At 39.3% G+C, this 16,016-nt stretch overlaps 1 protein-coding gene across 3 annotated transcripts in view; it reads right to left on the bottom strand.

Moving 5' to 3' along the window:
- The window catches only part of MTR (5-methyltetrahydrofolate-homocysteine methyltransferase), a 132,421-nt gene that overhangs the window by 32,053 nt on the left and 84,352 nt on the right, over positions 1-16,016 (bottom strand). For all 3 annotated transcript variants that reach the window (XM_072647559.1, XM_072647561.1, XM_072647560.1), the window contains 4 exons: positions 14,879-14,986; positions 12,159-12,259; positions 7,963-8,030; positions 7,274-7,394 (listed from right to left, as the gene is read on the bottom strand). In XM_072647559.1, coding sequence (XP_072503660.1) covers positions 7,274-7,394; positions 7,963-8,030; positions 12,159-12,259; positions 14,879-14,986 — 398 coding nt within the window. The remainder of the gene's footprint in view (positions 1-7,273; positions 7,395-7,962; positions 8,031-12,158; positions 12,260-14,878; positions 14,987-16,016) is intronic.

The raw sequence follows: 16,016 nt of genomic DNA, 5'->3' as shown, positions 1-16,016 counted from the left end.
TGAACCTGGTCTGCTAATTTTCTACATCTGCCAATTTGAGATAATAGCATCAAGCTAATGAGAGATATATTCAGTGATTTAAAAAAAAAAACTCTTCAAAAAATGTCAAGTACTCTAAAGCATCATTCCACCCATGTTCAATCCTAAATTTCTCAATTTCACCATCATCTATCCCACTGGATAACCTCACACATTAAATGCCATCATAAGGGCCCCAATCCTTAATTCTCTCATTTCTTTTTCCTACTTCTATTAATGAGATCTATCCAGAATCTACCACAACGCAATAAGCTTAGTTGCCCTGGCAACCCCCACAGATGTCCTAATTTAGAACGTCTCAGGGTTATAGTTCTCATTCAATTGTACTGCTTCAGGGCGCTGGAAGTCTGTCTGTAAGGGCAGCTGGTTATTTTCTTCAGATGTATGCTTGTAGAGAAATCAAGATTTCCAGAGCCATTATTTGCTTAAATACACTGGACAAAAGCTAAGACTTGGGCTGTGACCAAGGCCTTAAATAGTTTTGCAATGAGTGTAAATGAGAGGTGTCAGGGGGCGCCATGTAAGGCATTTCATCTAGTGAATGTTCAAAAAGTACAACTAATTCTCCCTTTAACCCCAAAAGGACTGATATGTAATACAGAATCAGCTTCCAAAGACCAAAGACTATACAGGCTTTCATTTTCAATAGCTTATCATGGATTTATAATTTAGGATCCAAAACTGATTGGGAAAACATGGTTATTATCTGTATTTTAAGAGCACTGAGGAACAAGCAATCCTTTCTCTACAAAGGCTACTATACCATGGCTCCCCTGACGAGGCTTGGGGGAGAAAGGAGGTTGGCCCTGGATGCACAGTAACAGTCTTTCATTCTCCTGACATTTTCAGGAAGGATCAGCAAAGTCAGGGCTTGCACAATCAAAAAAGCAGAGTGTGAGGAGAAATGCTGAAAGGCAATAGAATCATTTCATCCCAGTGACTTCAGGTAGGACCACATCCTAGAAAGAGACTCTGCCATTCTGGAGTAAATCATCAGTTGGTGGATGACTTATTCATGTGGTTGATACTTCCATAACTTTCAATAGGTAAAGACTGTAAATAGCCAATGTCACCTTAACCCTCATTACACCATAATATTTCTTTCCTATTCAGAGAGCTTTTAAAAAAATTCATGCGTTGGAACTTAAGAAGGGATGCTTATTTGGTGCTGTTCTGAGAGGCATGAGTAGAAGCAATGATTTATTTCGTGCTGTTTATATGACCTTGAGCTCTGAATTGTCTTACCACATACTGCTGCATGTGATGTGGAACAGGGCTTACATTTATCACACCTTAAGACACACTCCATTACCTCTGTTTATTTAACTATTTATAGTATTTCGTTTTACAATTGTTATTTAAAAGGGACGATTCCACCTCTGATGGTAATTCTGGAACTGTCTAAAGAGCTAATCTTATGATAAACCTTATTAAACCAATAAAGACTCATGCTACAAAGTCAATTGTTCATTGTCTGGTTAAGCAAAACCTTTCCTGACCAAAGGATGGTCATATCCCTGGAAAGTGATTTCACCACTCATCCTCAATCTCCACTCTGGAGTCTTCTTGGGGAAAAAAAATGGCCTAGTGCTATAATGAGATACGACATTTCAAAACTGTTAAGTCATTCACACATCGCAGTTAATGAATCAATCGTTTAGGTTTAGTAAGCTTATTACTCATGAAAATGATGCATTCGCTGATGCGCTACTGGTGGACCTGTGAACCAGAAAGCCATTCTGGAGAGCAATTTGGGACTACATCTTCAAATTCACTAAAGTGTGCATATCTTTTGACCCAATGATACCACAATTAGGCTTATACCCCACCCAGATCAAAAAAAAGGGGAGAAGGACCAATATGAACTATATAGTTCATGTAAGTTTTCCTGGGTTTCTCTGAAACTCTCCTTTTAGTTTTATTTCTTATAGTTCAGTAATACCCCATCACATTCCGAATGCCACAATTTGTATAGTCATTCTCCAGTTACTGGCTATACAAACTGTACCATTCAGAACAGAACAAACCATAAAGAAAAACTTTGAAACACTTAAGAACTCTATTCAATGCAATGACTAATCAGGACTTCAGAGAACAAAAGAAAAGGCACATTAACCTCGTCCTGCAAAGACAGGTAATGGACCCAAGATGCAGAATGAAATATAACCTGGGGGGCTTGGGGGGGGGCAGGGAGAGGCACTGGATCCCCCTATCTCACCCAGGATGGAAGTGTATGGGTGTCTCACGGGCCAGATATTAATACTGACTGGCACAGAAGCTTTAATCTACTGTTTTTCTGACCTGGGACAGTTTGTCTTTCCTTAGGCAGCCTGGTGGCCCAGAGTTCACCATACTGGTACTGAACTAAATGCAGACACTCAACTGTCTTTAGTTTTATTGAAGTTAAGAACTCCTGAACTCAAGCCCTCCACCAGCCTCAGTCTCCCCAAAGAACAGGAATTACGGGCATTCATCACCATGCCGGTTGATAACACACATTTTTGAACCTGGCAAATGTGCAGATTTATTTTACTTGACTATGTTTATTTGTTAGAAGGATTGTGTTATTCTTTTTTCATTGAGGAGAAGGTGAATTTGGCAGTGAGCAAGACATTATCAATAACACAGCCCAAAAAGGAAGAAATAGAGGGTCACTGAAACTTGTTTAAATGCTCAAAAGAAAACTAAAGGAAACACAGATCAGTATCTTTTTTTTAAAAAGCTGTGTATTAGCATAAATTCATATTTTTCCCACATAATCCTCTTTTTTGGTCTAAAGTAAATGTTCATATTTTTTTTTGGTGTTTAAGTTCAGAATTTTAAAACAATTTTTAAATAAAATAATGTATTCAGATTATAATGGTCTTAACATACAGTGACATCTGTAACAGAAAAGACAGCTTTTTAATCACTACATAACAGGGCTCATATTATCTTTTTATGTATGAAACATTAGACAAATGGCGAGATGAAAAGGGATATATCACTCTAGCTCAGTAGGCCTTATTTGCTGTTACAAAGAACGACATGTACCATAAGAAAATAAAGAAAAAACCTACAGATAAACAGTTAGGCATCATTTACACAAAACCACCTCTACTGAACATCATTATAATTCTAGGACTTACTGTGAACATGACTCATTGTTGACAACTCTTTCATGATACTCTCGTCTCTTTTGGCATCTGTGACACTATTCTCCTGGCTCTCCTACTACTTCTATGAGCAATCCCATTTCCTAACCCAAGCTCATCTACTACTTTGTTTAGTTCTCTATTTCCTCCCACCTCCTCAATGTGAGGATCCCTCCCCCTATCCAAGCCAGTCCTCTTTTCTTCTCCTTATATACATTCTTGTGCTGGTGATATCATCCATTCAACCTACACATCTATGCAGGCTATCCCCACATCTATGGTCCTGTCCTTTATCCTGAGTCTAAACTGCTATTTCCAAATACCAGAGACAGGGCATCTCTACTTGGGTATCCACCTGGTAACTCAAACTGTGCAAAACTAAACCCATCATCTTTTCTCATCCCTAACTTCACTCCTCCTTCTGGCCTTCCTGCCTCTGTGAATGAGACAAGCACTGTTCTCTGTAACCAATCCACTGCCACCCTGTCCATTTCTTCTCGAAGTATTCTCCAGCACATGGCCTTTTGTTCCCATTCCTATAATCACAATCCTAGCTCAGGTTAATATCCATTATACGGACTCCTGCAGTGGCCCTCTTAACTAGTTACTCTGCTGTAGTCTCAATCTGCTCTCTCCAATCGATCCAAAGTACTGCTGACTCATTTTCCTCAAACACAAGATCCAATTCAATTCCTCCTCAAAAATCCTTGAACCACTTCCTAATGCATAAAGAAGACAATACAATCACTTAGCACAGTATTCAAACTCCTCAAAGATGGGGGTAGACCCCGTATTTCTAGCATTAGCTCCTATTCCTTCCTTATATGTCTACCATACTCTGCAGTCAGTCCTAGTCAATGAATGGGCATTGCCTCACTCTAAGTGAGTCCCTGCAAAGACCTTGGCCTAAAGAGGGTCAAGGTCTCCTAGTGCATCCTGGGTCATCTCCAGTCATCCTGATGAAGATCTGGTCACTGGATTCAGATGGTTCTGGAGAAGTGAGGCTGGTGACCTGCACAGCCCTCCCTTACTCAAAACAAAGTCAAGTGTAAGTCATGTCATCATTTCTCTGATGGCATGGTCTTCTTCCGCAATGACAAACACAACCATACTTTGCACTGACTCTATGCAGATACACTGAACCTTTCAGCATTCCTGAAACAATCCTGCATTTTCCTTCCTTTACACTTTTATCCATGCCATTCCCACTGCCTAGAATACCCTTCTCCCCATCTCTGCTTAACAAAATCATACTGAGTCTTCAAACCTCTACTCAAATGTATCCTTTCCCTTGATCCCTTTAGTCAAAAATGATCTTTCTCTCCTTTCCCTCTTCCCCCTTCAACTTCTCCCTCCTATATTCCTACCTTTCTATACCACTCTGTACCACCCTTACATCCCTTCCTACCTGCCTTCTTTCTGCATCATTATAATTATTTGTGTATGAGTCCTACCTTCTCTACTAGATTATAACCTCCTTGAGGGTGAGGACCATGTCCTATTCCTTTCTATAAGCATTCATACTATTTAGCACATTAGTATGATATAGGCAACAAGAGCTGGAATCAAAAAACCTATATTCAAATCCTGGTTCTTCCATTTACTGCCTGTGTGACTGTGGGCAAGTCACTTAACTGCCCTGGGCAAGAATTTCTTAATCTGTCAAACAAAGGGGTTAGAGCTGTGAGCTCTCCCACCCAGTGTGCCCTCACCTCCCCCTGCCTCCAGGTGCGGCACCACCTCCTCTCTCTCTTAAGGGTTTAAACCTGCCATGGATGATGATATTGCTGCTCTTGTTGTTGACAATGGCTCTGGCATGTGCAAAGCTGGCTTTGCCAGAGTCGATGACCCTCGGGCCATCTTCCCCTCCATTGTTGGGAGCCCCAGACATCAGCATGTGATGGTGGGTATGGGCTAGAAAGACAGCCATGTGGGGGATGAGGCCCAGAGCAAGAGAGGTATTCTGACCCTGAAGTACCCCATCGAACATGGTATTGTCACCAACTGGGATGACATGGAGAAGATCTGGCATCATACTTTCTACAATGAGCTCCATGTGGCCCCTGAAGAGCACCCTGTGCTGCTCACAGAAGCCCCCCTGAACCCCAAAGCCAACAGAGAAAAGATGACTCAGATTATGTTTGAGACCTTCAGCATCCCAGCCATGTACATTGCCATCCAGGCTATGCTGTTCCTGTATGCCTCTGGTTGTACCACTGGTATTGTGATGGACTCTGGTGATGGTGTGACCCACACTGTATCCATCTATGAAGGTTATACCCTTCCTCATGCCATCCTCCGTCTGGTTCTGGCTGGCTGTGATCTGACGGGCTACCTCATGAAGATCCTGACAGAGAAGGAACAGTTTCACTACCACAGCTGAGAGGGAAATCGTGCATGACATCAAGGAGAAGCTGTGTTATATCACCCTAGACTTTGAGCAGGAGATAGTTACTGATGCATCTAGCTCCTCTCTGGAAAAGAGTTATGAGCTCCCTGATGGTCAGGTTATCACCATTGGCAATGAGAGGTTCTGCTGCCCAGAAGCTCTCTTCCAGCCATCTTTCTTAGGTATGGAATCCTGTGGAATCCATGAAACTACCTTCAACTCAATCATGAAGTGTGATGTTGACATCTGTAAGGATCTGTATGCCAATACTGTACTGTCTGGTGGTACCACCATGTACCCAGGCATTGCCAACAGGATGCAGAAGGATATTACAGCCCTAGCTCCCAGAACAATGAAAATCAAGATCACTGCCCCACCTGAGAGCAAATACTCTGTCTGGATTGGAGGCTCCATCCTAGAGTCTCTTTCCACCTTCCAGCAGATGTGGATCAGCAAACAGGAGTATAATGAATCTGGGCCCTCCACTGTCCACCGCAAATGCTTCTAAATGGACTGTGTGCTTTTTTAATTTTATTTTATTTTTTGTCAAAAGGGTATGACATGATAATTGCCCCAAAAAAGAGATGAGATTGGCATGGCTTTGTCTGGGGTTTTTTTGGTTTTGTTTTTTTTGGTGCTTGACTCAGGATTTAAAAATGGGAACAGTGAAGGTGATGAGCAGTCTAAGTATGTTAGAGGCAAACATCCCCAAAATTCTACAGTGCGTCTTCAGGACTCTTGATTGTACATTTGTGTCTTTTTTTAAAAGTCATTCCAAATATTGTATGATGCATTGTTACAGAGTAATTAACTCCATAAAAGGAGTTAAGTAACAAATCCAGATGGGGAGGGGGGAGAGGAGAAGGTACTAGTATTGCTTTACATGTAAATTAATGTAATCCTTTAAAAAAACTTTTTCTGTCTTCTGCCTTAATACTTGTTCCTTTTTTTTAAAATTGTCAGCCACATTGAATGGCCCCCTACCCTCCCTGCCCTTAACACAGATGTGAATGAAGACTTCACAGTCTCCCTGTGAGTTTTATGAGATTGGTGCCAGTACTTGGGGGAGGGGAAGAGCTTTACCTGTACACTGACAACACCAGTTCAAATAAAAGTGCACATGGTAAAGGAAAAAAAACAAAGGGGTTAGAAAACAGCAAAGGCTCTTAATCCTGGGTCCATGAACCTGGATAAGGGGAAAAAAATATATCTTTGTTTTCACTAACCTGTAACTTAAATTTAGCATGTCCTTCAATTATTAATTTAAAAAAAAAAAACATTATCTGGAGAAAGGATCACCAGACTCCCAAATTGGGCCATGACACAAGAAAGGTAAAACCCTCCCAGGACTAAATGAACATAGAATTTCCTTTCAGTACTAAATCTAAGACCTTAATTAGGTGCTCAACAGAGGTTGAAATGAATTTTAATTTAACAGAACCAAGGACTCGTAACACTCATCCCAGAGACTTATTAAGAACAAGGAGTCCCAGGAAAACAGAAAAAGTTTTTCTCCAAGAACAGAGAAATACAATTCAGAAATTCACTGGAGTTCTCAAAGTTCTAGTTTCAAAGAGAAAGGGCAGATCCTTATATGTACAACTAAAAAATGTATATACACTATAAGGAGACCCTAGTTTTTCCTTGTGCTTTCATACAGGCACTTAAGAACATTTTAATGAACATTATTCTTCTGTTTATCTGAACTTACTTGGAAGTGGTTGCTCCTCCGATCAACAAAGGAATCTTTATATCTAATCTCTCCATTTCCTTGGCAACAAAAATCATTTCATCCAAAGAGGGAGTGATGAGTCCTGACAGGCCAATTATATCTATTTTAAAAAGTGGAGGGAACGAGGGGTGAAATAGAAGGAAGGGACCATCTTATAAACCATTTTCTAATCAAATCCACTAGACTCAACAAGAAATTCTTATAGTAAAAGAAAAGATCATCCTAGAAAGCTTTTCTAAAAGCCAAATTTTTACTACCTCTTGATCTCAGCTGCTAATTCAACCTGAGATTAAAAATTACAGCATATACTGTTTTGGGCATCCATCCAATATAGCCCTAGTTCATGATGATATGGATATGAAAGTACTTCATCAAAATTGTACAACGAAAGTATGCTATAACACACTTAAACTAGAAAGGTTTAGTTCCTCCCAGGACCTGCATTATAAACAGGTTCCATTGAATCTTAATCTGCTTTCCCAAATTCCACCTCCCAAATGCAATAAAACTCACTACCACCTGGGATAATCCCACCAGATAATGAGTTTTTTAACCATAACTCTTGTAAATCCCCCATGGATCATACATCTGGAAGAACATTACCATTCACTGACAGATGAACAGCCATTTCATAAATAGGCCTGAAAGTACTGACAGTTGTTCCTTACCTGCTTTGTTGTCAATAGCAGCTTTCAATATCTTATCACAGGGAGTCATGACTCCTAAATCAATAACCCTATGGCAGAAAAATGAGATTTGAGAAAATTAATGAGAAAATGCTGGGGACAAAAGGGAAGTTAACATTTTTAATTGAACCCATTAAGCATTACTGTGTTATAAATAGGCATGACTTTGGAAGATCCCAGTATGCAAGAGAGTTTGAAGAGGGGCAGACACCATTCATAAGCTTTATGACTGAATAGTTTAAGGCCAAAAGATTCTCAATTCATAAAGGAATCATCATTCTGAGAAGCCATTCCTGGAAGTCAGTGTTAAGGCATAGGGAATCTCCAGTCCGATCTATTATTTGATTTACTACTGTTCTCTTTATTTCTAATTACAAATCTTGTGTCATTACTTTTGCAGCCCAATTTTATATTGTTTATTGAACAGATTAAGAAAACCAGAACACACATTTTAAATTCTCTAGTAAAATGGTTTTACATACTTTTAAAACTGAGGAAGTTAACATGAATTTTTTCCCCTGAAATCCATTAAAAATAAAATCTTGGATAATTTCAAAGTAATGATGGTGTATTCAACCTCTTCAGTAACTGTGGAACATTCAGATTCTAATAATCAAGTATGGGTGAGCACAAAAGCTGTGATCGGGTACTACATAAGCATTTTTGGTCCTATTAATAAAACTTTGGTTATCTAAACCCAGGGGTTCAACAATGAAGACTGAATCAGGAAGGGAGGTGACAGAAAACAGAAGAGAGGGGCAACAGTCCTGGAGTCAGGAGGACCTAAGTTCAAATCTGACCTCAGACACTTACTAGCTGTGCAACCCTGAGCAAGTAACTTAACCTTGTCCGTTTCCAAAAAAAGAGAGAAAGAAAGAAAGTAAACAGAGGAAAGAGAGAGGAAGAGGAAGATGGAAGGAGAGGGAAAAGAAGGAGTGGAAGAAATGAAGACAGGAGAGAAAAGAGAGAGGGAGGGAGAAGGGGAGAAGAGATAAGAGAGGAGAGAGGGAAGGAGAGAGACAGAAGAAGAGAGAGGGAGTGAGGGAGAAAGAGAGAAGGGAGAGGCAGGAGACAGAGAGAGAGATTTTCTAGTCTCCAAAACCATTTTCTTAAATCCCTTCCCCCACTACTTTCCCCTTTCTCCTGTTCCCTCCTTGAGCACGGGGATTGTTCCATTGTTTATATTGGTATATCATGGCCCAGCACCAAATCTGACATGGAGCAGGTGCTTGATTTCTCCTCACCTCTCTCTCACCTTTCCTAACACTCTCTTCCTCCCCCATGTAGCTTTCCTCAGATTCTTCAGGCTCTCCTTCCCCTGAACTCAATATCTCATTTGGCTCCATGAAGACAAAAGTAAATATAAGAAAGATTAAAATAAAATGTGAAAAATTGTTAAAAAAAATAATATTAAGTTCATGCTCATAGATTTAGAGCTGGAAGAAAACTTTAAGAGGTCATCTAGTTGAACCCCTCATTCTACAAATGAGGAAACTGAGGCCCTGAGAGGTTAAACATCTTGCCAAGCATTACAAACTCAGTAAGCATCAGAGGTAAAAAAAAAAAAATGTCATTTTAAAACTTATCCTTTAGAAATCACTAGGAGGCATCATGTTCCTTTCTAATTCAGAAAATACATCACTGAGCTAAATTGCCAAGAAACAGCCACAGGTATTTCTTGAGCGTCCATGTACATCTATACAAGGCACAGATGAACTATGTTTAAATATCACTAAACATGGATAAAGGAGGACACATTCCTAAGAGGATGGGTGGATGTGGGTTACTTTCCTCCAAATCTCTATTATGATATCCCATATCTGCTTGTGCTTGACTTTGATTCTACACTTTCAGAAGTTAATAGGCTGCTTTTTCCTACTTCTGAAGTGTGCTGCTACACCAAGATGCACTGTGACTCAGTAATGTGGTCCAAATAATTAAGTAATAAACCATGAGCAAGGTGGATTAAGGTAGGAGACAGGTCCTCTTGCCTTTTAAGACAGAAAATCTAAAGGTTCCACAGCAAAGTTTTCTCCATGACAAAGATGAAGATGAAAATCTCAGTATGTAGAAAATAGAAAAATTTTTCATGCAGGATGTGCCACTCAAAACTCTGGCTTAAATGAGTAACTCACTACAACTGTTAATATTCTATACTTTTAAAAGAGAGAGGGATACTCTGCAAAGTGTCACTTTTTCAAATATCTTCATAAAGAAAAAAAAAACTACTCCCTGTTTGATCTTCTCAACTATCTACTGACTCATCTTAGCAATGACCAAATACAACAGGACAGCATCTCAAGCATAAGTATCTGTTAAGTTCAATTACAATCAAACTCCTGTCCCAGTTTATGGGAACTACGGACAAGAGAAGAATGCTAACAGAAATCAACAGCAATAGGGCACTGAGAAGTAGCATTCTCAAAAAAGATTTGGACATAGAACATCTAACCTGTTAAAGTGAGAGGGATATATCCAACATAGCTAAGAGTGTATCATAACAAACGCTCCTGGCCTTCCCAATGGTTTTGTTGTGTTTACATTCACTATGATGAGTATAATATTAGAAATTATAGGTCCTATTTTTAGGTGAACTGTGCTGTTGTTCTGTCTCATCACAGTGAAGGAACATGCTGAAAACAAATTATTTGAGTATAAGGTGAAAGCTCAAGGTTGTTTTTATTTGCATTTCTTTTAGTGAAGGTAAATGGAAATATTCTTTCAGATGGTTACTAAGAGTTTGCAATTCTTCTTTTGAAAAATGTCTCTTCCCTCACAGGGACTGACTGTTGTTTTGTCTTTCTCTGAACTCCCAACGTGTAGTACAGTTTCCGGAACAAAAAGTGGGCAATTAATAAATGCTTATTGACTAACTGACCACTCCTCTACTGGGGAATGGCTTTTGGTCTCACATATTTGTCAGTATTCTACATATCTCAGACAGTAAACTTTCATTAGAAATGCCTGATACAAAAATTTTCTTCCCAAACACTTATATTCTTATCCCTGAAGTGTGTATTTTGTTTATGAAAAAGCATTTCAATTTCATGTAACCAAAATTATTTTTTCAAAAAAAGAACTAAAAATTATAAAAGTATAACTGTGCTCTCTATAACTATGGTGTAAAGAAAGTAAAAGTACTTGATTGAGATTTACCCCTGGGTAGAAAGAAACCCAAGAACACAATTAATTATACTGGATTATTCATTTTAAAGAATCCATTGTAATCAGATTAACAAGGCACTGTCATTATAAGCATCTATTAGACTGTAAGAAGCATTCTGTTATGGATGAATCCTCTTTACAATGACATTTATTACAATGTGACTTCACCTTGTATACGTTAGTCCAAAAAAATTCACCTCATCATTATCAATTTTTAAAAGCATTTAGCTGTATGTCATACTATAGAGCCACTGTACAAAGACAATTACAGTCTTCTCATTTAAATTTTTACTGACAAATACAGGACTGAAATTCAATATAACCTCATGGTCTTAGCTGCAAAATTTTATAAATCTGCTGGGGAAAAGAAACAGGATATATGAAATAAGCAACTGTGGAAGCCTTCACTCTGACCAGCACAATAACCAAACACAATTCCAAAGAATTCATGATGGAACATGCTATCCATCTCGACATAGAGAGTGGATGGACTCAGGGCAGATCCAAGCATGTATTATATTGTATTCCTTCTCTCCCTCCTATCCTCTCTCTTTCAACATGACTTCTATAGATACTTGCTTTGCATGAGTATACATACTGATAATGGACTTTGCTTTTCTTGCCTTTCAAGGAGTGGGGGGACGGGAAAGGGAAAGAAGAGAATTTAGAAATGAAAATTAAATTTAAAAAAATAAATAAATCCGATTCATATATTTTAAAAAGGCATCTATAGTAATTGAAGTGAAAGGAACAGACTAGTACCTATCTATATTACTTATCATTTGATGAAGCTGACCAAATGCTTTAATTCAGGACCCCTATGCTCCCTTACACAATGACAAAAATCTTTAAAGCACTTAAGCTCCTTGAGGGCAGGAACTGTCTTTTGTCTCCTTCTGTAGTCTCAATGCTGAGCAGTGCCTGGCACTAGTAGGTGCTTAATAAATGTTTACTGACTGAATGACTATTTAAACAGGAAAAGATTCTAAGACATGGACCCTTTAAACTCTTACCTGAAATTATTACAGCCCAGAACTACACCTACAATGTTCTTGCCTATGTCGTGCACATCGCCTTTGACAGTCGCCAACACAATTGTGCCTTGATAAGGGTCCTGTGGGTGTAAATCAAGCAAGTAGGTATTTTATTGTGAAAGGCTTGGAGCAGATCAGGCATTTTAGTCAAACATTGGAATGGAAATGTATTAATACAATGGTAAAACAAAGAGATTTATTTATGAAGAAAACGGAGCCTAGAAAATCTGATACAAAGAAAGTCCAGGACCAGGTCATCTCCAAGCTAACAGTTAACGATGGAATTGATCAAAAGTTCTCTCTCTAGTCCATTAACATAGCTGATTAGAGTATAAGGTCAAGGTCACGGGTTCAATCATGATGGAAACCAACTGAGTTCAGACAGAAATCTCTGTTCCACTCCTAGCAACTGTACCTGCAAACCCCAATCGAAGCAGTATCTCACAGAGCAGTAGCTAGGTGGCACTCTGGATAGAGTGCTAGAACTGGAGTCACAAAGACCTGAGTTCAAAACAAGCCTCAGACACCTATCATGTGACCATGGGCAAATCACATAATGTCTGCCTGCTTTAGTTTTCTCATCTGTAAAATAGGGATAACTATCTCAAAGGGTTAAATGAGATGATAACTGTAAAGTATTTTACAATATTTAAGAGCACTATGCAAATGCTAGTTAGCTAAGTGGTAGTAGTGGTGGTGGTAGGAGTAGGAGTAGTAATGAGTGGTGGTAGTGGTAGTAGTAGTAGTAGTATTCAGTGCCCAGCCTGCACCTCAAATAGCTGCACTATTGGTGACAAAGAAGTAAGGATAAGAGAGCGTGGGAAGTGGCTCAATGAAACCTGTCAACGCTAATAAAAAAACAATTTAAGACTTGAATGAAGTGCTACAAAGGAAAGGTAAACAGAATCAGGAGGGTAATATAGAAAATTACTAAGATTGTATAAATAAAAGTAGCACTGAGATGAAGCCAAGTGCTGGGCTTATAACAACCAATTGTGGTCCCTGAGAAGAAATAAGGAAGTGCCCCCTTCCTTTCCTTAAAGAAGCACAGGACTACAGCTACAGAACATTGCATACAATTCCTGTGTTCTGCTGAAATGATTTTCTTTCTTACAAAGGAAGGCTCTTATCTATCATGGGTGGGGAATTTAGAAGTGACAAAGATGTAGAAACTTTCTAAGTCATCATTAAAGCTTGTTAAAAATGAAAAACAAATTCGGTTAAGTCCTATTGATAGTAAAAAGCAGAGGTGCATGATGGAAACAGTAGTGGTCAAAGAACAGGAGGACCTCAATTCTTGTCCTGACAACACTATTTATTTCCTTGTTTGCCTCCTGAAGCTGTTTTTTCATCTGTAAAATGGGGATACTAGCAACTGCTCTATCTATCTCGTAAGTCACTAAGATAAAATGAGACTGCATGTGGAACCAATGTGTGAACTGTTAAATGCTATATAAAGGAACATCATTATTGTGGCAGTAATTATTGCCATCAAAAGAACAACCACTGTCAAGCATGATCAGGAGGGGCTGTCTACTTTGTACAAAACTACATGATATTAGGGTTCTTAGGATTCCAAGTCCTAAGGACCAGAAAAAGCTGTACTTGATAGAGAGCTCACCAAGCTAACCAAGCTAGAGGACTTTGTGTGGATAGAACAAAGCAGAGTCAGACTACGCTCACCATCAGGCTAAATGTCTGGTCAAACAAGAATAAATGATTTGCCCATTACCACTCTTCTCATCTTCCTGCCCCCCTCCAAAAAAAAAACCCACTAAGTGTTCGTATAGGGGTCAACTGTCACCAACAATACTGATAAGGAACATTATACTATATCTTCCTGCCATGATGCCAGGCTATAATACTCTCTGCCTCTGCCTAGCCATGAGGCTTCTGTGCAGCTGCTTGGTGAAAGTTCTCTATACCCAGGGGCCCCTAAGCTCATGGTGATGTACTCTGTCCATCTTCCAGGTCTCCTCTGACCTCACCACCTGCTCTGATAAAAGTCGTCAGGTCAATACCACCATTCCCCATTCAACTCTCCTGTGACTTTCTAATCCAAAATACCTATCACTGGTCACTACTCTTCTATAATCTCCCCCACTCAAACATATGGTCCTTGAGAATCAGACTGTTTTTGTATTTGTACCCCCCACACTTATCACAGTCTCTGAAAGTAAGCACTTAATAAATGCTCTTTTCATTCACTCACTCAATTGTTTTCATCTGGAAATTATGAGGTTTCATTGGAAGAATAACCCCAATCTAGGGATTTTATAACACCAAGTTAAAAAGAACACACTTAAGGATACTTTAATACTTGAAAATCAGAAGGAAGAAAACCAGCATTTATTAAGTACCTACTAAGTGCTTAGCACTTTGCAATAGTTACTTCCTGTGATCCTCACAACAACTCAGGGAGAGAGGTGCTACTATTATTCCTGTTGTCCAGGAGAGAAAAATGAGGCAGAAAACGTTAGGGGACTGCCCAGGCTCACACACGTAGAGTATTTCCTAACTCCAGCTCCAGCGCTCCACCCACTACCTCTGAAAGGATTCTCTATTGTTTCTTCTGCAAAACCATCCCAAATGATGAACTCAGCAAAGTCCAAAGGCAACACCATCTGTCCCCAGCCCTTGCAAGAGACTCTCTTCCAGGTCAACCTTCCAAAGACACATCCAGGCATACAATGACTTGCCTCTTCTTTCACATTTCCAGTAAGACCCCTTTTTTCCTCTCTTTCTTTTTCCATGAAAGGAATAAGATAGCCAACTGCTTTCTTCATGACACGGGCTGACTTGATTACCTGGAAAGACAAAAATAATCAGATAATTATTAATCTATTTTGTGGAAATTTTTGGGCATATAACAGTTAGTATTTATGTAGCACTTTACAAACATTATCTCATTTTATCCTCAAAATAACCCTGGAAAGGAGGTACTATTATTATTATTATTTTTTTATTCCTATTTTAAGGATGAGGAAACTGAGGCTGAGAAAGTCTAAATGACCTGTCAAAGATAACACAGCTAGTAAGTACTTGAGGCAATATTTGAACTCAGGTCCTCCTGACTCCAAGCCCAGTGCTCTATCCATTTTATCAATCACTTGACAGAACAAGGAACTTTTCCTACACAGAAAGGCCAAGGAATAGTTAGTAAAGTAGATACAGAAATAGTTAATATAACCAAACACAGGAAGACACAGAACTGAAAGCCTAAACAGTGGTTTTGACCTCCACACTTCGGCTCTTTCTCTCTTCATCTATCCAAATCCTGCCCATCCTCCAAGAGATCAGCGCAAGCACCATTTTGGTCCAACTTTCCCAGCCAATCCTAGCCCATAATGACATACCTGCTGGATTCTATTCTTTCTCCGTTCTCATGTGTAGATTCCTAGATTCCCTTGACTTCCTTCAATCAATTCAAATGCCTTCTCCTACAGGAAGCCTTCCCTGACTTCAGTTACTATGACTTACTCCCACTTGAACTCAAACAGAAATGGGAAGGGGGTGGAAGAGCCCTAAACCATACATAAGGATCCTTGTAAACTACATATTGACTCAGTTTTAAATTTTACATTATCTATCTTGTTGTAGTTTTATTTATTTTGTTCAGTATTTCCCAAATATATTTCAGTGTGGTTCAGGCCACATTTGGGGGTGTTGTGGGCCATGTACTGGACACCTCTGCTCTAGGTCACTCCCAATTCTAAGATGCAGAGAAAGTGCCACATTGGTGGAGGGCAATTCCACACCCAGAAATTCTATATTCTTACAAAATCATAGGTAAAGCACCTATTCTCTGTCCTATATGTTGTATCTGCTTACTTTTGC

This window comes from Notamacropus eugenii, chromosome 2 (assembly GCF_028372415.1).
Source record: "Notamacropus eugenii isolate mMacEug1 chromosome 2, mMacEug1.pri_v2, whole genome shotgun sequence".
Lineage (NCBI taxonomy): Eukaryota > Metazoa > Chordata > Mammalia > Diprotodontia > Macropodidae > Notamacropus > Notamacropus eugenii.
The sequence above is the reverse complement of the archived record's forward strand: the minus strand, read 5'-3'. Positions and strand labels throughout refer to the sequence as shown.